The 23,433-nt window shown below is 42.6% G+C and overlaps 1 protein-coding gene across 1 annotated transcript in view; it reads left to right on the plus strand.

Annotated features, from left to right (window-relative positions):
• LOC113902122 (multidrug resistance-associated protein 4-like) overlaps positions 1–23,433 on the plus strand; it is a 78,926-nt gene that overhangs the window by 24,092 nt on the left and 31,401 nt on the right. The window contains 4 exon segments of the mRNA XM_027557076.1: positions 7,505–7,666; positions 8,849–8,974; positions 10,132–10,381; positions 13,962–14,063. Of these exon segments, the coding sequence (XP_027412877.1) occupies positions 7,505–7,666; positions 8,849–8,974; positions 10,132–10,381; positions 13,962–14,063 (640 nt within the window).

Here is a 23,433-nt window from a genome sequence, read left to right on the forward strand (position 1 = left end):
AGGTGGAATTAGGAAATTGCCTGAAAAATGGAAGAAGGTAATGGAACAGAACTTTGAAAAGGTTGTTCAACAAAATTCTTGGTGAAAATGTGCCTTTTATTATTACTTAAAAAGCAAAAGAACTTTTTGGCCAACCCAATACTAAGGCTTTATTGTCTTTGAATGTAAGATTTTGGCTTACATTAAAACTAAAACTGTTGTCTGCTTGTCTTCTTTGAGATAATGGATCTGTGTACTTTTCTTTTAGATTAGCCATGAATGTAGCCTTTTTTCAAGATGGCTTTTTAACATGCTAATAATAAAAGTAAAGCTTGTGTTAAGAAAAACTAGCATGACTTGTATTTCTAATTAAGGTTTTTTTCCTTCAGGAAGGCATCAAAGTAGTTCAACCCATGTTTTTGGGGAAAATGGTTGGTTATATTGAAAACTATGACCCCAGTGATTCTGCCGCTTTGCACGAAGCCTACAGCTATGCGGCAGGGCTGAGCGCCTGCGTACTCATGTGGGCTGTTCTGCACCACTTGTGCTTCTACCACATGCAGCGTGTGGGGATGAGGCCGAGAGTAGCCGTGTGCCACATGATCTACCGCAAGGTGAGTGTCACTTAGTACCACGGTGTGTACCTCCCCTCAAGCAACAGAAGCATTTTGGGAATGTTCTCTGAAAACTAAAAATTTGTAACTGGGATCATTTACACCTTCCTAGAGAGGTTTGCTATTTGCATCAGGCCAATTTTGTTGTTGTCATTTAAGCAAACTTTACCAGTAAATAATGAAAAGTTTTGTGTTGAGATTGGGTCAGAGCTGCCTTTGATAACTTTTATCCACAGGTTGTTGCATAATATCCACTCAGCTTGTAATGGATTCTGATTATCAAATTGGTTTTCAATGTTTTCATACTTAAATCTCATAGCTGTATTTGTGGAACTTTTGTTGTTCATTAAAACCTTCTTTTACATTGATCATATCAGATCAGTCGCTCAGTCATGTCCGACTCTTTGCGACCCCATGAATTGCAGCACGCCAGGCCTCCCCGTCCATCACCAATTCCTGGAGTTCACCCAAACTCATGTCCATTGAATTAGTGATGCCATCCAGCCATCTCATCCTCTGTCGTCCCCTTCTCCTCCTGCCCCCAATCCCTCCCAACATCAGAGTCTTTTCCAGTGAGTCAGCTCTTCGCATGAGGTGGCCAAAGTGTTGGAGTTTCAGCTTTAGCATCAGTTCTTGCAAAGAACACCCAGGACTGATCTCCTTTAGAATGGACTGGTTGGATCTCCTTGCAGTCCAAGGGACTCTCAGGAGTCTTCTCCAACACCACAGTTCAAAAGCATCAATTCTTCAGCACTCGGCTTTCTTCACAGTCCAACTCTCACATCCATACATGAACATTGGAAAAACCATAGCCTTAACTAGACGGACCTTTGTTGGCAAAGTAATGTCTCTGCTTTTGAATATGCTATCTAGAATGGTCATAACTTTCCTTCCAAGGAGTAAGCATCTTTTAATTTCATGGCTGCAGTCACCATCTGCAGTGACTTTGGAGCCCCCACAAATAAAGTCTGACACTGTTTGCCCATCTATTTCCTATGAAGTGATGGGACCAGATGCCATGATCTTAGTTTTCTGAATGTTGAGCTTTAAGCCAACTTCTTCACTCTCCTCTTTCACTTTCATCAAGAGGCTTTTTAGTTCCTCTTCACTTTCTGCCATAAGGATGGTGTCATCTGCATATCTGAGGTTATTGGTATTTCTCCCAACAAACTTGATTACAGCTTGTGTTTCTTCCAGCCCAGTGTTTCTCATGATGTACTCTGCATAGAAGTTAAATAAGCAGGGTGACAATATACAGCCTTGACGTACTCCTTTTCCTATTTGGAACCAGTCTGTTGTTCCATGTCCAGTTCTAACTGTTGCTTCCTTATCTGCATATAGGTTTCTCAAGAGGCAGGTCAGGTGGTCTGGTATTCCCATCTCTTTAAGAATTTTCCACAGTTTATTCTGATCCACACAGTCAAATGTTTTTACATAGTCAATAAAGCAGAAATAGATGTTTTTCTGAAACTATCTTGCTTTTTCAATGATCCAGCAAATGTTGACAATTTGATCTCTGGTTCCTCTGCTTTTTCTAAAACCAGCTTGAACATCTGGAAGTTCATGGTTCACATATTGCTGAAGCCTGGCTTGGAGAATTTTGAGCATTACTTTACTAGCGTGTGAGAAGAGTGCAATTGTGTGGTAGTTTGAGCATTTTTTGGCATTGCCTTTCTTTGGGTTTGGAATGAAAACTGACCTTTTCCAGTCCTGTGGCCACTGCCGAGTTTTCCAAATTTGCTGGCATATTGAGTGTAGCACTTTCACAGCATCTTCTTCCAGGATTTGAAATAGCTCAACTGGAATTCCATCACCTCCACTAGCTTTGTTCATCGTGGTGCTTTCTAAGGCCCACTTGACTTCACATTCCAGGATGTCTGGCTCTAGGTGAGTGATCACACCATCATGATTATCTTGGTCATGAAGACCTTTTTTGTACAGTTCTTCTGTGTATTCTTTCCACCTGTTCTTAATATCTTCTGCTTCTGTTAGGTCCATACCCTTTCTGTCCTTTATTGAGCCCATCTTTGCATGAAATGTTCCCTTGGTATCTCTAATTTTCTTGAAGAAATCTCTAGTCTTTCCCATTCTGTTGTTTTCCTCTATTTCTTTGCATTGATTGCTGAGGAAGGCTTTCTTATCTCTCCTTGCTCTTCTCTGGAACTCTGCATTCAGATGCTTATATCTTTCCTTTTCTCCTTTGCTTTTTGCTTCTTTTCCTTTCACAGCTATTTGTAAGGCCTCCTCAGGCAGCCATTTTGCTTTTTTGCATTTCTTTTCCATGGGGATGGTCTTGATTCCTGTCTCCTGTACAATGTCACAAACCTTCATCCATAGTTCATCAGGCACTCTATCAGATCTAGTCCCTTAAATCTATTTCTCACTTCCACTGTATAATCATAAGGAATTTGATTTAGGTCATACCTGAATGGACTAGTTGTTTTCTCTACTTTCTTTTAAGTCTAAATTTGGCAATAAGGAGTTCATGATCTGAGCCACAGCTCCCGGTCTTGTTTTTGCTGACTGTATAGAGCTTCTCCATCTTTGGTTGCAAAGAATATAATCAATCTAGAAGAAATATACAAAAAAGATCTTCATGACCCAGATAACCACGATGGTGTGATCACTGGACGAGAGCCAGACATCCTGGAATGTGAAGTCAAGTGGGCCTTAGAATGCACCACTATGAACAAAGCTAGTGGAGGTGATGGAATTCCAAGCGAACTATTTCAAATCCTAAAAGATGATGCTGTGAAAGTGCTGCACTCAATATGCCAGCAAATTCGGAAAACTCAGCAGTGGCCACAGGACTGGAAAAGGTCAGTTTTCATTCCAATCCCAAAGAAAGAGAATGCTAAAGAATGTTCAAACTACCCCACAATTTCACTCATCTCACACGCTAGCAAAGTAATGCTCAAAATTCTCCAAGCCAAGCTTCAAGAGTACGTGAACTTGAACTTCCAAATGTTCAAGGTGAATTTAGAAAAGGCCGAGGGACCAGAGATCAAATTGCCGGCCTTTGTTGGATCATCGAAAAAGCAAGAGAGTTCCAGAAATACATCTACTTCTACTTTATTGACTATGCCAAAGCTTTTGACTGTGTGGATTACCACAAACTGTGGAAAATTCTTGAAGATATGGGAATAGTAGACCACTTGACCTGCCTCCTCAGAAATCTGTAAGCAATAGTTAGAAGCAGACATGGAACAACAACAGACTGGTTCCAAATTGGGAAAGGAGTACATCAAGGCTGTATATTGTCACCCTGCTCTTTTAACTTATATGCAGAGCACGTCATGAGAAATGCCAGGCTGAATGAAGCACAGGCTGGAATCAAGATTGCCAGGTTAAATATCAATAACCTCAGATATGCAGATGACACTACCCTTATGGGAGAAAGCGAAGAACTAAAGTGCCTCTTGATGAAAGAGGAGAGTGAAAAAGTTGGTTTAATACTCAACATTCAGAAAATTAAGATCATGGCATCCAATCCCATCACTTCATAGCAAATGGATGGGAAAACAATGGAACGAGTGAGAGATTTTATTTTTTTTTTTGGCTCCAAAATCACTGCAGATGGTGACTGCAGCCATGAAATTAAATGATCCTTACTCCTTGGAAGAAAAGCTATGATCAACGTAGACAGCATATTAAAAAGCAGAGACATTACTTTGCCAACAAAGGTCCCTCTAGTCAAAGCTATGGTTTTTCCATTAGTCATGTTTGGATGAAAGAAAGCTGAGCACTGAAGAATTGATACTTTTGAACTGTGGTGTTGGAGAAGACTCTTGAGAGTCCCTTGGACTGCAAGGAGATCCAACCAGTCCATCCTAAAGGAAATCAGTCCTGAATATTCATTGAAAGGACTGATACTGAAGCTGAAACTCCAATACTTTGGCCACCTGATGCAAAGAACTGATTCATTGAAAAGACCCTGAGTATAGGAAAGATTGAAGGCAGGAGGAGATGGGGATGACAGAGGATGAGATGGTTGGATGGCATCACCGACTTGATGGACTTGAGTTTGAGTACTGACTGACTGATTGGGTATCTATTTATCTGTTAGTGGACATTTGAGTTGTTTCTACCTTTTGACTGTTGTACATAATGGTGCTATCAACAGGGTGCACAAATGACCAGTCAAATTCATGCTCTAAGTTATTCTGGGTACATTCTGGGAAATGAAATTGTTGTGCTGTGTACTAATTTCATGTTTGGTTTTTGAGGAAATGCCATGTTCTCTTCCATTGTGGCTACATCATTTTACATTTTCTCTTGAGCATTGATTTTTCTGTTTAACTTGAAGACTAAATAGAAAGAATTTATGAACCGTGATATTTTGTTTGGATCCATGGCTCCAGCTGATGGTCTGTTGAAATTGCTCAAGGTGGTCTGTCAGGTTTCTCAGTTCTAGGGAATTTTTCTGAGCTTTTTGTCAAATCAAGGGATTGTACAGCACAGTTTGTTTTTTTTTTTTTGTAAAGTCAGCAGACTGGCGTTAAGAACACAGGTTCCTCACAGGATTAGTATTTTGACTGTTATACTGATCAGTTTTAGAATGAGGAAACTAAGACCAAAGTGTTTAAATGGTGTCATACCTGGTATCAATGGCCGACCAGATTTATAGTCCAGGTCCCCTAATCTCTTTCCTTAAGGCGGCCTCTCCACTTTCATCTTGTTGTTGTTTAGTCACTAAGTCCTGTCCAACTCTTTGTGACCCCATGGACTCCAGCACACCAGCCTTCCCTGTCCTTTATTATCTCTCGGAGTTTGGGCAAACTCATGTCCATTAAGTTGAGGATGCCATCCAACTATCTCATCCTCTGTTGCCCCCTCCTCCTCCTGCCCTTAATCTTTCCCAGCATTAGGGTCTTTGCCAATGAGTTGGCTCTTGGCATCAGGCAGCCACACTGTTGGAGCTTGTTTCAGTATCGGTCCTTACAATGAGTATTCAGGGTTGATTTTCTTTAGGATTGAGTGGTTGGATCTCCTAGCTGTCCAGGGGACTCTCAAGAGTCTTCTCTAGAACCACATTTCAAAAGCATCAGTTCTTCGGTGCTCAGCCTTCTTTATGGTCCAGCTCTCACATCAGTACATGACTACTGGAAAGAAGATAGCTTTGACTATATGGACCTTTGTTGGCATAATGATGTCTCTGCTTTTTAATATGCTGTTTAGGTTTTGGCTGAAAATTACTTAGTTTACTTAGTCTAAACCTACATTCACTTATCCTTCGGACAGGTCCAAGTTCATTGAGAAACAGAGTGGAGGGTTTTGCTTCTGTCTCCTGCTCCTCCTTTTGCTGTCCTTGTAAGCAGGGCTGCCACCACATTGAATCGTTTAAGGATGAACATGGGTCCCCAAAGCCCTGCTGTCAGGCATCATCCTGCTCGTCCTGACACCACACAAGACCCCATGAAAATGCACTCCATTTTGCTAAGTTCTCAGACTGACTTGGTATCACTGTAGGAATCGAGTCTCTGTTTCTTTCTCTCATTTCAGTCACTGTGCCTGAGTAGCTCAGCCATGGGGAAGACCACCACAGGCCAGATAGTCAACCTGCTGTCCAACGATGTGAACAGGTTTGATCAGGTGAACTGCCCCTGAGGGATCATCTTCCATTTCCCGTCCTTCTTCTTACTGGATTTAGCTTATTGGGATGCCAGGTGCCAGGGTTTGGTGTCCGTCAGTGTTCTGTTGAGGACATAAGACAAGGGTTCTCTTTATCCAACGCTCATTTCCTCTGTGTGCAGCTTAGATGTGATAATATGTTTTGTCCTGTACATGAGAAGTTTGTTTTTCTGACATTGTCTGCAATATACTTCAGTAATAGGCAGGCAGTAGTGTTCTGGGACAGCTTGATTAGTGTTAGTAGAGGTCCTCCATAGAAGTTTCGTAGTGGCCCTTCTTGGCATGTGGTGTCAGTGTTGCTGCCTGAATTGTCTTCCTTCTCCTCTGCATGATGAAGGCCTGGTGGGCAGGGATTGTTCCTTCTCCTGCCCCCTGTTCAGTGCTGCTGCATAGGGAGCCATGGAGGAATAATGCCAAGTGAGTGGTCTCCAGCTTTGCACAACCTCCTCTCTGCTGTCCCATCATACCCATTTCACACTTACCTTATGAATAGATCACAATTCCAGGGTGTTGCAGCTGTTGGACAGATCTGCATAGAACAGTTCTCTTTCCTGGATGATCCTGGCCTTTAAGTTTGGGGCCTTACCTGGTAGCTCCAGGTAAGAGCTGGAGTCCACCTGCAATGCAAGAGGCCCGGGTTTGATCCCTGGGGTCAGGAACATTCCCTGGAGAAGGAAATGGTACCCCGCTCCAGTTATCATGCCAGGATAATTCCATGGACAGAGGAGCCTGGTGGGCTATAATCCATGGGGTCGCAAAGAGTCGGACATGACTAAGCGACTAACACTTTCACTTCTCCTTCAATTATTCACTCATGAAACATGACGTAAGGCCTCTATTCAATTTGAAGGATGAATAAGCCTTAATTTCTGCCGTGGAAAGGCCACAGCCTGTCCAAAAGGTAAATGTACAAGCAGTTGTCGGAAGTGTGGTAAGTACCATAATATAGGCTCTTCTGGGGAGATGGGGCTGAATTTTGGGACAGAGAGAGTTGGGGAAGCCCTGAGTTCATCTGTGTTGTGGATAAAATCAACATCATCCATCAGTGGTGCTGGTCGGGTTCTCCCTGGATGTCCCTGAGGCTGGCCCTGTGCTGCCCCAGAACAGCGTGATCTGGGGTGGAAGCTTGGATTTCTGCTTCAGCAGGTGTAAAACTCACTGAGATAATTTCTGTTTAAATTCCTGTCTGTTCCTTCAGAGCAGATTGTTTCTACACTGTGTCCTTACTATATTGTTATATTGTATGCAGTCCTGAGAAGGCTTGTCTTTCTCTTTAACAGTGAGGATGTTCTTCACTATCTGTGGGTGGGGCCACTGCAGGCTGTCACAGTGACCGCCCTGCTCTGGATGGAAATAGGAATGTCGTGTCTTGCTGCGATGGCGGTTCTCATCATTCTTCTGCTTTTGCAAAGCTGCTTCGGGATGTTGTTTTCATCACTCTGGTAAGAGAAACACTGGTTTAAAAAATAGGTGATAAGTGCTTAGTAACATGCAGCATCTGCTCGATGCTTGTGTTCAAAAACAAAACCAATGCCTTCTCTGGTCTCTTCTTTGAGTGCATTGTAGACCCTTCAGGCTTTGCAGGTGGAGGCTCCAGCCTTAAGCTGAAGGCTGATCTTGAAGAGGGAAAGGAGATGGCACTCACTGGCTCCTCCCACTACCATAGCTGAGTAAGTGGAGTGTCCTTGAGCAGAATGTACCTACATTGACGTTTTGTAAACTTTATTAAATAGTAATAATCCTATAGGCTCAAATTTAGCTACATGTGTTTTTGTTATTCTTATGCTAGAGCAATTTTCAGGTATCTATTCTCATGTTTTGTTTTTAATTCAGTGTTTCCATTAACTTATAAGTGCCTCAAGGACAAGGTCAATCTTAATTAACTATGTCTTAGTAAAGCCCCACAGTCCCAGCAGAATATGTGATAGAACAGTCACTGGTGATGAAGGACCTAATGGCGAAGAGATAGACCTGAAGCAGGTCCCAGAGGGTTGGAGGTGGGTCATTTGTCCAGGCTGTCAGGTGGTGGAGGTGTTGTGCTCTTTGAAGTTTTTTTTTTTTTTTCTTGAAATTTCTCTTCTTCTTTTTTTTTTTAATGACTTTACATGTGATATTTTTGTCTATTTGCAATTTCCTTTCCTGTCTGCTGTGAAGAGATGTCCCTCATCCTTCGAGGCCCTGTTCCAGTGCTACCAGGTCTCTGAATTTCTTCTTGTTCTGCTTTCCTGGTAGAATTAACAGTCCCATCTTTTCTGCTTCCCAGAACTTCTCTCCTATTTTATCACAGCACAGACACTGTCTTCCCATTAGATTCAGTGTCTTTCTGCCTTCCCTGCCCAGCTGCGACCTCCTTGGGCAGAGAGTTTATACCTGACTGACTTTGGGTCTTCCTCAGCCAGTACTGCAAGTTCCCAAGTTACTCCTTGAATTAGGCTGAATGGTTGACTTCTAGAAGTCTTTTTCTCCATTTTCACTTTGAGAAGGACCTGCCTGTGATGTCAGCACAGAAGAGCTGTAGGGAATCATCGATCCCTGGTCCCTCCCTTTGCCCCCTCCTGCTGCTGCTGCTGCTGGAAAGTTGGGCTGTGGTCATTAAGTCTCATCTCTCACGTCTATTCCCTCAGGAGTAAGACCACAGCTTTCACAGATGACAGGATCAGGACCATGAGTGAAGTTATAACTGGCATCAGAACAGTAAAAATGTATGCTTGGGGACAGTCATTTATAGACCTTATTACCAGATTAAGAAGGTACGTTTTTATACATATCACACCATATTTTTGTACTTTCCCCCCTATTTTTATTGACTGAAATTGGAAGGCTTACCAAGTTTTCAAATGAAGATGAACTTAAATACTATGAACTCCACACCTCACATGTGGCAGGAGGGTTAAGTGGAAGAGGGGATATGTCATTTTAACCTGCTGTTCCATTACCATCTTCTTAAAGGAAAAATTATATACGCTTCTGAAGACATACAGATAGACAATAAACACGTGAAAAAATTCTCAACATCATTCTTTCTTAGAGAAATACAAATCAAGACTACAGTGAAGGTGCTCCTGGGGAAGGGGAGGGGAGGGGGCGGGGGCCGGCGCGGACGGGACCGGAGTCGCCGCAGCCGCCGGCCGGGCCGCAGCCGCGCAGACACCGCCCGCGACGCAGCCGCCTGCCGCTTCTCTGCCGCCTGGCTCGGCGCCTCGGCCGTCTAAAAGTATAAAAAAAATTAGAAAAAAAAAAAAAAGAAGAAGAAAAAAAGACTACAGTGAAGTATCACCTCACACTGGTAGGCATGGCCATCAACAAAAAGTCTACAAACAGTACCCTCCTGCTCTGTGGTAGGAGTGCAAATTGGCACAGCTATTATGGAAAAGAGGCTGGAGATTCCTTAGAAAACTAGGAATAAATCTGCCATATGACCCAGCCATCCCTCTACTGGGCATATGCCCTGAGAAAACCAAAATTCAAAAAGACACATGTCCCTCAAGGCTCATTGCAGCACTATTTCCAACACCCAGGACATGTGCTTCCATAGGGGCCATGGTGCCTGTCTCTGTCTAATGTCTTGGTGCCTCACAATTTTGGGGTGTTTTATTCTCTTCCCCCACAAATTCATGAGCTCCTGGAGGGGACGGACTGTGTCTTTCTGTCATTAGCGGGGAGCCTGGTCCAGGACTTGTGGTTATGAATGTTTGTTGAAAGAATGTTCAAACCCAGTCCAGTTGACCCACAGTGTTTAAAAGGGTGACGTGAAGCCGCTATTTAGTTGGAAGTGAAGTGGTGATGAAGTGTGCGTCCTGGTGTTGGGACGGAGCCCCAGGCGTGCAGTGTCTCCATGTGAGGACTTGAATTCGTGCCTTGGATGTCGATGCTTCTTTTAAAACCTCTTTCCTATTCTCTTTTTCAGGAAGGACATTTCCAAGATTCTGAGAATTTCCTACCTTAGGGGAATGAATTTGGCATCATGTTTGGCTGTCAGCAAAATTATAATTTTTGTCACCTTCATCACCAATGAGCTCCTTGACAACCTGATCACAGCCAGCCAAGTGTTTGTGGTGGTGATGCTGTTTGAGGCTCTGAGGTTTTCGAGCACCCCCTACTTCCCCATGGCCATTGAGAAAGTGTCAGAGGCCGTTGTCAGCATCCGAAGAATCAAGGTTTGGGGACAAATAATTGCTTTCAGTTGTAGGTGGATTTTTTGTAAAATGCCCTTTTGTTTGGTGTCACTGTGTTCCAATTAGGAGATATTTAACTCTCTCAGTGCCAAAGCTGGCAGTCTTCCCAGAATGTTGTAGGTGCCCACTTCTGTTCATAGGTAGAGTGAGTTACAGATACCGTAAGACTGGTTTTCATGGAGGGGCAGTAGTATATATAAGTAGCAGTAGCACAGGGCTCTTGTGTAGTGATGCCTGCAGAGTGATTAAAATGTCTAAAAGCAGGAGAAGCAAACAGAGTGCATCTCCTGTGCTAACCCCAGTGACCAGGCAGTGACTGTGCACAGTCCTGGGGTGTAAGATTCCTCTCTGGGCTGGGAGGGGAGGAACTTGCTGAGAGCTCCCTGCTGCTTGGACAGAAAGACTGGCCTCAGATTCACTTAATTCTCTGTGTTCAAAAATGAGTTCTTTCCCCCACAGATGTTTTGCTTGTTGATGTCTGAGCCACCTTTTGCATCTGCCTTTTCATCCCTGTCCCCTCTTTATTTACTGCTTAATCTTCTCTCTCTAGCTGCCCTCTTCTTTTCACATTTATAATTCCCACCATTATGTGAATTAAGAAGTTCCAGATCCAAGCTGGATTTAGAAAAGGCAGAGTGCCGGGGACCAGCCCCGGCTGATCCAGGGTATTCGAAGGAGAGACGGCATAGGCGAGGATCAGGAAACACTTGCTTAATTAAACGTTAATTAAGGATATAAAGAGTAATAGAATGAGGATAGCTCAGTGAGGAAATTCAGTGGAGAAAAGAGGCTGAAATAAGGATAGCTCAGTGAGGAAATTCAGTGGAGAAAAGAGGCTGAATAATTCAGCCAGAAGGTAAGAGAAAGAACGACATGGTGAGACCAAGTTTCGGTGAACAAGGCCCCGCGCTTTATTTTCCAAAGTAGTTTTTATACCTTAAGTTATGCATAGAGGAAAATGGGGGAAGGGGTAGAGTCAGGCAGCAAGCCAGGCTTTCTTCCTGCAGACTTATCATATGCAAAAGCTTAGGTGATTTGCATCATCTTCTGGCCCGGAGGCCTGTTAACATTTTAAGACCTTTTCTTCAGAAAACTTATTTTTCTCTAAAGGTGACTGGTCAGGAGCCACCCTCCAAAAGCATTAGATAAAGTTGCATTCCTACAGAGCAAAGGTGTGGTGGGCTATAACAAGAAAAAGAATTAACTCAAGGGTCCCAGGTTACAAACATTAAAGCTACTATTTATACCAACTATATTAATCAATACACTGCCAGGGACACAGCAGGTAAGGGATATGGAAACTTAGCAGCAAACATTGGCCCAAAAAGTGAAAATCCCTTCACCAATACAATTTCTAATCAATCTTTTAACTATTCAAAAGAATCTGTGTTTACACAGTTTAGAACATCTCCTGCCTCTCACAGTTGGGAGGCTCTGAACAATCACATGTGGCCGGAAAAACCTATTCAGGCAGGCTAGAGGATTTCCAAAGGAGTTTGTAGGTTAAACACTGTCACACCCAGGAATTATTAACTGGAGCTGTAAGCTAACTTTTTTCAGAGAGGTAGTGGGGGACAGCCCCCCGTAAAGTCAGAGGTGTAGGTGAAAGCACAAAGCAGAAAGTAGGCAGACTCTGGTTTTGGGTGTAAATGCTCAAGAATTTCCAGGGGGACTCCTGAGGCTCGATCCCGCCTTTGCGTGTGCCGAGCCTCTTTCCTCATGACCTTTGTCATGGGCGGAGTTCCTCACTGGCTCCCAGCAGTGATAGAATTCCAGTTGAGCTATTCCAGATCCTGAAAGATGATGCTGTGGAAAGTGCTGCACTCAATATGCAATATGCAGTATGCCGGCTCCCGGCAGCAGAGGAACCAGAGATCAAATTTCTAGCATCCAATGGATCATAGAAAAACAAGAGAATTCCAGAAAAACATCTGCTACTGCTTCACTGACTACTCTAAAGCCTTCAACTGTGTGGATCACAACAAACTGTGGAAAATCATGAAAGAGATGGGGATATCAAACCACCTTACCTGTCTCCTGTCAAACTTGTATGCAAGTCAAGAGGCAACAGTTAGAACTGGTCATCGAATAATGGACTGGTTCCAAATTGTGAAAGGAGTACATGAAGGCTGTATAGTGTAACCTTGCCTTTTTAACTTATATGCAAAGTACATCATGAGAAATGCAGGGCTGGATGAAGCTCAAGCTGGAATCAAGATTGCTGGGAGAGATATCAATAACCTCAGACATGCAGATGACACCATCCTTATGGCAGAAAGGGAAGAGGAACTAAAGAGCCTCTTGATGAAGGTGAAAGAGGAGAGTGAAAAAGCTGACTTAAACCTCAGCATTCAGAAAACTACAATCATGGCATCTCATCCCATTACTTCATGGCAATAGATGGGGAAACAATGGAAACAGAAACAGACTTTATTTTCTTGGGCTCCAAATCACTGCAAGTGCTGATTGCAGCCATGAAATTCAAAGACCCTTGCTCCTTCAAAGAAAAGCTATGACAATCCTATACAGTGTATTAAAAAGCAGAGACATTACTTTACCAATAATGTTCCCTATGGTCAAAGCTATTGTTTTTCCACTAGTCATGTATGGATGTGAGTGTTGGACCATAAAGAAGGCTGAGAATGGAAGATTTGATGCTTTTGAACTGTGGTGTTGGAGAAGACTCTTGAGAGCCCCTTGGACTGCAAGGAGATCAAACCAGCCAATCCTAAAGGAAATCAACCCTGAGTATTCATTGGAAGGTCTGATGCTGAAGCTCCAATACTTTGGCCACCTAATGCCAAGAGCCAACTCATTGGAAAAGACCCTGATGCTGGGAAAGATTGAGGGCAAGAGGAGAAGGGGATGAAAGAGGATGAGATGGCTGGATAGCATCGCTGACTCAACAGATATGAGTCTGAGCAAACTCTTGGAGATAGTGATGGACAGGGGATCCTGGAGTGCTGCAATCCATGGGATTGCAGAGAGTCAGACATGACTTAGTGACTGAGCAACAACAAATACACTATATTATATGATTATATTGATATATACCATGAGCTGTAATAATAGTAATTATTAATCATGTAATAATAGTAATTATGTAATATTTTGTTCTATACATTATTTAATATGTTCTGAGTGAAAGTGAAAGTTGTTCAGTTGTGTCTGACTCTTTGCAACCCTATGGACTATACAGTCTGTGGAATTCTCCAGGCCAGAATACTGGAATGGGTAGCCTTTCTCTTCTCCAGGACATCTTCCCAACCCAGGGATCAAACCCAGGTCTCCTGCATTGCAGATGGATTCTTTACTAGCTGAGCCATAAGGGAAGCCCAAGAATACTGGAGTGGGTAGACTAACCCTTCTCCAGCGGATCTTCCTGACCCAGGAATTGAACCAGTGTCTCATGTATTGCATAATATGTTCTGATGTGAACTAATACTTTTTAGCAAAACAGTATTTAGACTGTTCAAAGTTTGCAGATCCCAGGAAAGCAATTGTTTTTGTTTGTGCTTTCTTCCTGCAGTTTAACAATCTGTTTTTTCCCTCGTTTCTGTAGAATTTTTTATTACTTGATGAAATACCACAGGTCAGCACTCAGCTGCCATCAGAGGGTGAAGTGATGGTGGACATGCAAGATTTCATTGCTTTTTGGGATGAGGTAACAGATCTTCCATTCCAAGATCATGACTGCTAACAGACAACTTTGACTATGATTTATTGGAGAATTTTTAGATTTTACCCATGGTGTAAAATGTGACTTGCTCATTTACTAAAAGTATGTTGCAAAATTTTTCAAAATAGGGACTAATGTTTGTATCTAATGGAGATTAATTATAAAATCAACCTAAGATGTTTGACATGTTGTGCTTGCTCTCATTTTCAAGAGAACTTTCAAAGTATTATCACATTTTGATCTCAAAGTCCATACAATTGTAATGTTAGCATTTACAGAATTGGACAAACAAAATGCTGCAATGTGATATGGGTTATCTGAAAAACACACAACTAGTTTTTAAAGAGGTTTTGGGGAATCAGCATATATTTTTTGCCTTGATTTTCAGACCAGTTCATTATACACAGAGTGAGGCCATGATCTGGATCTTTGCTGGTAGAGCGGGTGCTCTCCCATCCTGAGCTTCTGGATGGTTCTGAATACTTTGGTGGCATTCAGGGTAGGAGGAGACAGCAGGTGACCATAGTGAGCACCAGTGATTCCTAGTTAAAGGATTACGCTGTGTGGAAGCTGACTAGGAGAGCTGATGATTTCCAACACTTGGTTTATTTGTTAGGTTCAGTCAAACAGAAAAAACAACAGGGTCTGGTCTCAAGAAGTTGTCAGTATCACACGCCCAGTGCAGCCCCTTTACCAATTGAAATGCCCCGTTGCTCCCCGGTTCCGTGGTCTTCTGTGCTCACCCTCCTGTATCAGTGAGGATTGGTTAGGAAAACAGAACCCCACCGCGGGAGAGGGAGTTCCATGCAGGGAATTAGTTACGCAGATGATAAAAGAGGGAGAAAAAAGCAGTAAGGGCAAAATGGTGGTGTGTGAGACAACCCAGGGGTTATCAAAGGCAGGAAGCTGCTCCCACCCCCAGGGCTGGAGGGACTCAGGGAGGCGGCGCCTCCACCAGAGGGTCCACCCTCCAGAGCAGAGCCCAGGAGCCAGGCTGTCAGAGTGGGGACCACAGAGCACATGTCCTGACTGTAGACTTGTCCTGTATTTTGTCCCTGTGACTCTGTGGTGCTCCCTGCATCCTGTTCACCTGCTTCTGATTCAGCAGCTGCCATCCCCACCGACAACCAGTGGTTTGTTCCCTCATACATGAAACCACATCCCTGTACCTTCTGTCTGTGGAAACTCACACAAGGTGTCTGATCTAACCTGAGAGCTTCTGATACCTTAATACGGTGGATTTACCTTCTGGTTGATGTTTCTCGTCATAATGCTCTTGAAGCATTTATAGAAAGCACCACTAAAATTCCATTATAAAGAACATTTCATGTGAATGCTAACACGTACTTTGTATGAACTTATTAGAATTCTTTTGTTCCCAGCAAACATGTAGATTTGTTTTAAATCAGTTCAGTATATATTCTGCAGTTATTAACTGAAATAAAATTATCTGTATTCAGCAGTCTGCCTGTGCAGCAAATGCCTGTAATGTAGAATAAGGGATTTTAGTTGTACTATAGTCCATGTGAATAAATCAGATGAAAAATCTGAAAAGGTTTCTATATAGCTTCTAGAGTTAAAAAAACAAAACAAAACAAAACACATTATTACTAACTCAAGATACTAAACTCCTGAAGGAAGAGGGGAAAAGGCTGTGAGTTCTGTTGTAAGTCTCTTGTAAAATCTAAAGGCATATTATGATTCTGTTAGAGCAGAATTCAAAATTACAGAGATGAGAGGCTTCGTCAGCTATGTTTACACAAAAATAGATACAATGTTAACATTATTGTGTGTCAAGGTTTCCTTGGAGAAGGAAACGGCCACCCCCTCCGGTATTCTTGCCTGGAGAATCCCATGGATAGAAGAGCCTGGTGGGCTACAGTCCATAGGGTTGCAGAGTCGGACATGACTGAAGTGACTTAGCAAAGCAAAGCAAAGGTATTCCTATCTAGGTAAATGATGATTATGGTATTGTAGCCAATTTTTACCACTTTCAGAGAATGGAAATTCTAAATATTTTCAACTGAATCTAGTCTAATAGCACTCATTAGAAACTAACAGCCATGGCACCATAATAACATTTTTCATGCAGTACCAGACTGTCACTACTGAGGGAGACACAAAAATGTGAGGTAAGCATATCTTTTCCTAGAAACCTTTGAAGCCAGAGATATTAAACAATTAAGGCACTTGAAAACATTAGGGATATGTATAAACTTGCGAGTAAAACAAACTATAGCTGTACCAGCAAGCAATGAAGAAATAGTAAATCTTCATTTTATGAACCTTTAATTATCTAAATGTAAGGAATTTTGGCTTAAGAAATGGTCAAGAGCAACTTGTCATTTCTTACTATATAATATTGAAAACCAAGTGCTAAATTCAGCCATTGTAGGGTAAGGAAGCTAAAACAAAAAAGCCTTAATGACCTGGAGCCTTAGTGAGCAAAAGCTCATTTTAAACTGACTTAAACCCCTCAACTAATCCTGCGTGTCAAAGGCAGGGAAGAGGATCCCTCTAAACCTGAAAAAACTAGTGATTCATAAGGAAACTAAAGAGATGAAAGTATGCATGCTTACCATACCACAGGAATTGGAACTAAGAAGAAAAAGATGGGTGAGAAGAAATAAAAAGTATGATCTATTTACCTAGGGCAATCATCATTATAAATTGACAGTAATCTGATCAACTAAGATTTTTTCTGAAATTATACTGCTCACATTTTCTGTGTCAAAACTTAAAATGATTGTCTCATTAAAGAGTAAATGATTCTAAAACAACTTCTTTCTTACCTCATAAAAGTTACATTTTAAAAAAGCTCAGTGGAAATCTTAAGGTACAACAGTTAGGATACTTTTTTGAAGTATGAAGGAAAATATGATTAAATCAACTTTATACTTTTTAACAGCCATAATAGTTCAATGGTTCAATAGATGAAGGCTTTTGACTTCCTATAAATTATTTAAGTTACTCGGGGTTGAAATTAAGTAGGTAAGTTTTCAGTTAAATACTAACAGTGTAGTATCTTAGAGCAGATTTTTTATTGCCCACATCAACAGTTATATCCTCAGACCAACTTCTCCCTTCTTTAATGTGAAATAGCAAATCACCAGCATTTTAGGTTAAGTCTAGACTTTAAGGCATTATTCTTTAATTTCTAAGTGATACAAAGTGCTTTATAAGTATGAACAATAATCTATTATACTTTACTATTTTTTTGTCCTTTCCATTCATTTTTTAAAATCTGGAACATGGCATCTTTTTTTCCATGTAGAAAAAACTGTTATCAAGCACAAAATTTTACTCTAAGGATACTAAATTTTTAAATTTATTCCACTTTTTAAATGATAGCCAAAAATCCACCTGATTGATGCTCATTTAGCACCTTCTCAATTCTGGTCACTAAAGTACATCCTGAGTTTGAATAAAAATAATGCATCTTTCAGGCTTTAAAATGACTACTTTTTAAAAAATTTTAATTGGAGGCTAATTACTTTACAATATTGGGCTTCCGTGGTGGCTCCACGGTAAAGAATCTGCCTGCAGTGCAGGAGATCCAGGTTCGGTTCCTAGGTTGGGAAAATCCCCTGGAAAAGGGAATGGCAACCCACTCTAGTAATCTTGCCTAGGGACTGCTAAGTGACTTTTCCTGCACCTGCAAAAGGGTTATGAGGCTGTCTGCACAGGACAGTGTTTTCCATCACTTACAGAATTACATTTGGCATGTAAAGAAGAGAGAATCTAATCCCACAGCAGAAGGCATTTAAGGTATAAGAAGAAGCCACAAATATTCATGCAGAGTACTTTAAATATTCCCCTTGAGCAAAATGATTTAACTGATTTTTCTTCAAGAGCAATGCTCCTATATGCATCCCTTGAAAAATTAAAGATCCCAGAATAGCATGTTCCATGTGGGACATATTGAAAGACGATATTTTGGTTTCAGTGAGTTACACTCCAGTCCTTGTTCATTTAGCAGATCCATTTTCAGAGGGTGGGGTTGGTGTTAGTCGCTCAGTGGGGTCCAACTCTTTGTGACCCCAAGGATTGTAGCCCTCCAGGCTTCTCTGTCCATGGAATTCTTCAGGTAAGAATACTGGAATGGGTTGTCATTCTCTTCTCCAGAGAATCTTCCCTACCCAGGGGTCAAACCTGAGTCTTGCACATTGCAGGCAGATTCTTTACCATCTGAGTCACCAAGGAAGTCCATAGAGTGTGGTAATTTTGTTTTTAGATTTGCAAATCTATAGAGAAAGAAAATTACAGCCTACACACCCAAGAAAGGACAGCTCCTCCAAAGAACCTGGCTGCATCAGAGGCAGACTTTGGTGTGGATTGTAAGCTCAGAGTTAGTGCTTTTAGTTACACATGATGTGGCAGCTGTGGTGGGAGCTGTGGAGGGGAAGGCAGAGTTGTGGTGTTAGCTCTCGAATTGGTTGGCAATGGTGTGACAGCGGGCACAGAAAGAATTCTGTGTTTACCAACTGGCAGTGACTAACTCTGAATTATGTAAACAGTAGCATTTACCTTTCATTCAGTCCAAAAGGAGGTGGTATTAGCAGCCTTAGCATCAAAACAGGAAACACAGCTGTTGTGGTTTCCCAGATTTCTGATGCTGGAGAGGTGTCCCTGAGGAGTTGGCGGTACTGGGGCTATCGTGGTGCTCAGTAAAGCTGGACTGTACTCACATCAGCACCGGGGAGGTGTCCTGAGCCGGTCATCACACAGAGCATGGCTAGGTAGCCTGTGGCCCAGAGCAGCAGGTGGGAGAGCCCAACAACACGTCCTCCGTGCAGGTGTTCAACTGGACCTGGGTGCCCAACGCTGTGTCTGTCCTTCTGTCCCCTGCATCCTCACCGCCCCCCCTCCCCAACCAGTGTGTGCGGGTGTCCATTGGAATTGATTTTGTACCAAACTATGCGTGGCAGAAAGTGAAGAGGAACTAAAAAGCCTCTTGATGAAAGTGAAAGTGGAGAGTGAAAAAGTTGGCTTAAAGCTCAACATTCAGAAAACTAAGATCATGGCATCTGGTCCCATCACTTCATGGGAAATAGATGGGGAAACAGTGGAAACAGTTTTAGACTTTATTTTTTTGGGCTCCAAAATCACTGCAGATGGTGACTGCAGCCATGAAATTAAAAGACGCTTACTCTTTGGAAGAAAAGTTATGACCAACCTAGATAGCATATTGAAAAGCAGAGACATTACTTTGCCAACAAAGGTCCGTCTAGTCAAGGCTATGGTTTTCCCAGTGGTCATGTATGGATGTGAGAGTTGGACTGTGAAGAAGGCTGAGCGCCGAAGAACTGATGGTTTTGAAGTGTGGTGTTGGAGAAGACTCTTGAGAGTCCCTTGGACTGCAAGGAGATCCAACCAGTCCATTCTGAAGGAGATGAGCCCTGGGATTTCTTTGGAAGGAATGATGCTGAAGCTGAAACTCCAGTACTTTGGCCACCTCATGCAAAGAGTTGACTCATTGGAAAAGACTCTGATGCTGGGAGGGATTGGGGGCAGGAGGAGAAGGGGACAACAGAGGATGAGATGGCTGGATGGCATCACTGACTCGATGGACATGAATCTGGGTGAACTCCCGGAGTTGGTGATGGACAGGGAGGCCTGGCGTGCTGTGATTCATGGGGTCGCAAAGAGTCTGATATGACTGAGTGACTGAACTGAAATGAACTGATGCAGCATTTTAAAATGAACTATCGTCACCGACTTCTGTGTAAATTTCACTGTAGTTCAGAATACCTTGTTCTGTTGTCCTGGCCTTTCCTATGGAAGGACTGTGTCCCTTGCTGGGGTCATTAGTCATTAGGGCTGTCAGGTTAGGTCATGGGTGAGGGAGCCTTTGGAGGGGAAGGGGAAGACATTGGGGTTTTGGATAGAAGCTGAGTGTGAATGAAGCCCCTGCTGGGCTCGGAGCCAAAAAACAGATGTGAGCTCTGTAACTTGCTCTCCTAGACAGCCAGGTGGGCAGGTGGGCAAGGTCTCAGGGACCCAGGTCTCATTCATGAAATGATGAGACTTGGTGTCGATCTTTAAGTTTTAAAATAAATGCTTCCAGGGCCTTCTCTGGTGGTCCAGTGATTAAGAATCCACCTTTTGGTATGGGGGACTCTAGTTCCATCCCTGGTTGAGGAACTAAGATCTCAAGCTATGAGAGATCACATGAGAGATCAACTAAGATCACATGCTATGGAGCAACTAAACCCACACACCCCAACAAAGACCCAGAGCAGCAGCCAAAAAAAAAAAAAAAAAAGGTGAAACATACGTCTTGTGGGAGCCTCCAGATCTCACGGAGCAGGGTTTTGAACCTTGTCTGCACAGAGTAGTGGCTTAAATTATGATCCTTGTTAGTCAGTGTTCCCTGAGCCTGGATAACCAGTGGGGGAGGGACCCAGCAGCATGAGCTGTCGAGTGCTGCCACCTTCTGGTCACCCTGGAGCAGTGCGTGATCCTGAAGCCTGAATGCAGAGGCAACTCTGTCCTTGACAGACTGAGGGGCTGTGATAGGAAGCTGGTGTTTGTAGGTGGTTCACTATTTTGCTGTCATACCTGATTGAAAAGTAGTAAAATAGGAATCCCAAGTGTCAGGCAGGAAGAAAGGAGTTCAGTTCAGTTCAGTCGCTCAGTCGTGTCGGACTCTTTGTGACCCCATGGACTGCAGCACACCAGGCCTCCCTGTCCATAACCAACTCCCGGAGTTCACCCAAACTCATGTCCATTAAGTCGGTGATGCCATCCAGCCATCTCATCCTCTGTTGTCCCCTTCTCCTCTTGCCCTTGATCTCTCCCAACGTTAGGGTCTTTTCAAATGAGTCAGTTCTTCGCATCAGGTGGCCAAAGTGTTGGAGTTTCAGCTTTAGCATCAGTCCTTCCAATGCACACTCAGGACTGATCTCCTTTGGGATGGACTGGTTGGATCTCCTTGCAGTCCAAGGGACTCTCGAGTCTTCTCCAACACTACAGTTCAAAAGCATCAATTCTTCGGTACTCAGCTTTCTTTATAGTCCAACTCTCACATCTATACATGACTACTGGAAAAACCATAGCCTTGACTAGATGGACCTTAGTTGACAAAGTGATGTCTCTGCTATTCAATATGCTGTCTAGGTTGATCATAGTTTTTCTTCCAAGGAGCAAGCGTCCTTTAATTTCATGGTTGCAGTCACCATCTGCAATGATTTAGGAGCCCACCAAAATAAAGTCTGACACTGTTTCCACTGTTTCCCCATCTATTTGCCATGAAGAAATGGGACCAGAGTCCTTGATCTTAGTTTTCTGAATGTTGAGCTTTAAGCCAACTTTTTCACTCTCCTCTTTCACTTCTGTCAAGAGGCTCTTTAGTTCTTCTTCGCTTTCTGTCATAAGGCTGGTGTCATCTGCATATCTGAGGTTATTGATATTTCTCCCGGCAATCTTGATTCTAGCTTGTGCTTCATCCAGCCTGGCATTTCTCATGATGTACTCTGCATATGTTAAATAACTTGGTGACAATATACAGCCTTGACATACTCCTTTTCCTATTTGGAACCAGTCTGTTGTTCCATGTCCAGTTCTATCTGTTGCTTCCTGACCTGTATACAGATTTCTTAAGAGGTAGGTCAGGTGGTCTGGTATTCCCATCACTTAAAGAATTTTCCACAGTTTATTGTGATCCACACAGTCAAAGGCTTTGTCATAGTCAGTAAAGCAGAAGTAGATGATTTTCTGGAACTCTTTGACTTTTTTGATAACCCAGTGGATGTTGGCAATTTGATCTCTGGTTCCTCTGCCTTTTCTAAATCCAACTTGAACATCTTGAATTTCATGATTCACGTATTACTGAAGCCTGGCTTGGAGAATTTTGAGCATTATTTTACTAGAGTGTGAGATGAGTGCAATTGTTTAGTAGTTTGAACGTTCTTTGGCATTGCCTTTCTTTGGAATTGGAATGAAAACTGACCTTTTCCAGTCCTGTGGCCACTGCTGAGTTTTCCAAATTTGCTGGTATATTGAGTGTAGCACTTTCACAGCACCATCTTTTAGGATTTGGAATAACTCAGCTGGAATTCCATCACCTCCACTCTCTTTGTTTGTAGTGATGCTTCTTAAGGCCCACTTGACTTCACATTCCAGGATGTCTGGCTCTAGGTGAGTGATCACACCATTGTGATTTTCTGGGATGGTGAAGATCTTTTTTGTACAGTTCTTCTGTGTATTCTTGCCACTTCTTTTTAATGTCTTCTACTTCTGTTAGGTCCATACCATTTCTATCCTTCATTGCCCATCTTTGCATGAAATATTCCCTTGTTATCTCTAATTTTCTTGAAGAGATCTCTGGTCTTTCCCATTCTACTGTTTTCCTCTATTTCTTTGCACTGTTCACTGAGGAAGGCTTTCTTATCTCTCCTTGCTATTCTTTGGAACTCCACATTCAAATGGATGCACCTTTCCTTTTCTCCTTTGCTTTTTGCTTCTCTTCTTTTCTCAGCTATAATGTAAGGCCTCCTCAGACAGCCATTTTGCTTTTTTGCATTTCTTTTTCTTGGGGATGGTCTTGCTCCCTGTCTCCTGTACAATGTCATGAACCTCTGTCCATAGTTCATCCAGCAGTCTGTCTATCAGATCTTGAATCTGTTTTTCCACTTCCACTGTATAATTGTAAGGTACTTGATTTAGGTCATACCTGAATGGTTTACTGATTTCCCCTACTTTCTTCAATTTAAGTCTGATTTTGGCAATAGGGAGTTCATGATCTGAGCCACAGTCAGCCCCCCGTCTTTTTTCTGCTGACTGTATAGAGCTTCTCCATCTTTGGTTGCAAAGAATATAATCAGTCTGATTTTGGTATTGACCATCTGGTGATGTCCAATTGTAGAGCCTTCTCTTGTATTGTTGGAAGAAGGTGTTTGCTATGACCAGTGTGTTCTCTTGGCAAAACTCTATTGTCCTTTGCCCTGCTTCATTCTGTACTCCAAGGCCAAATTTGCCTGTTAGTCTAGGTGTTTCTTGACTTCCTACTTTTGCATTCCAGTCCCCTATAATGAAAAGGACATCTTTTTTTTTTGTGTTAGTTCTGGTAGCTCAGACAGTAAGACATCTGCCTACAATGTGGAAGACCTGGGTTCAATCCCAGGTTGGGAAGATATCCTGGAGAAGGAAATGGCAACCCACTCCAGTATTCTTGCCTGGAAAATATCATGGACGGAGGATCCTGGTAGGCTACAGTCCACGGGATTGCAAAGAGTCGGACACAAATGAGAGACTTCACTTCACTTTCTAGAAGGTCTTGTAGGTCTTCATAGAACCATTCAACTTCAGCTTCTTCAGCGTTACTGGTTGGGGCATAGGCTTGGATTACTGTGAT

Source organism: Bos indicus x Bos taurus, chromosome 12 (genome assembly GCF_003369695.1).
Source record: "Bos indicus x Bos taurus breed Angus x Brahman F1 hybrid chromosome 12, Bos_hybrid_MaternalHap_v2.0, whole genome shotgun sequence".
NCBI lineage: Eukaryota > Metazoa > Chordata > Mammalia > Artiodactyla > Bovidae > Bos > Bos indicus x Bos taurus.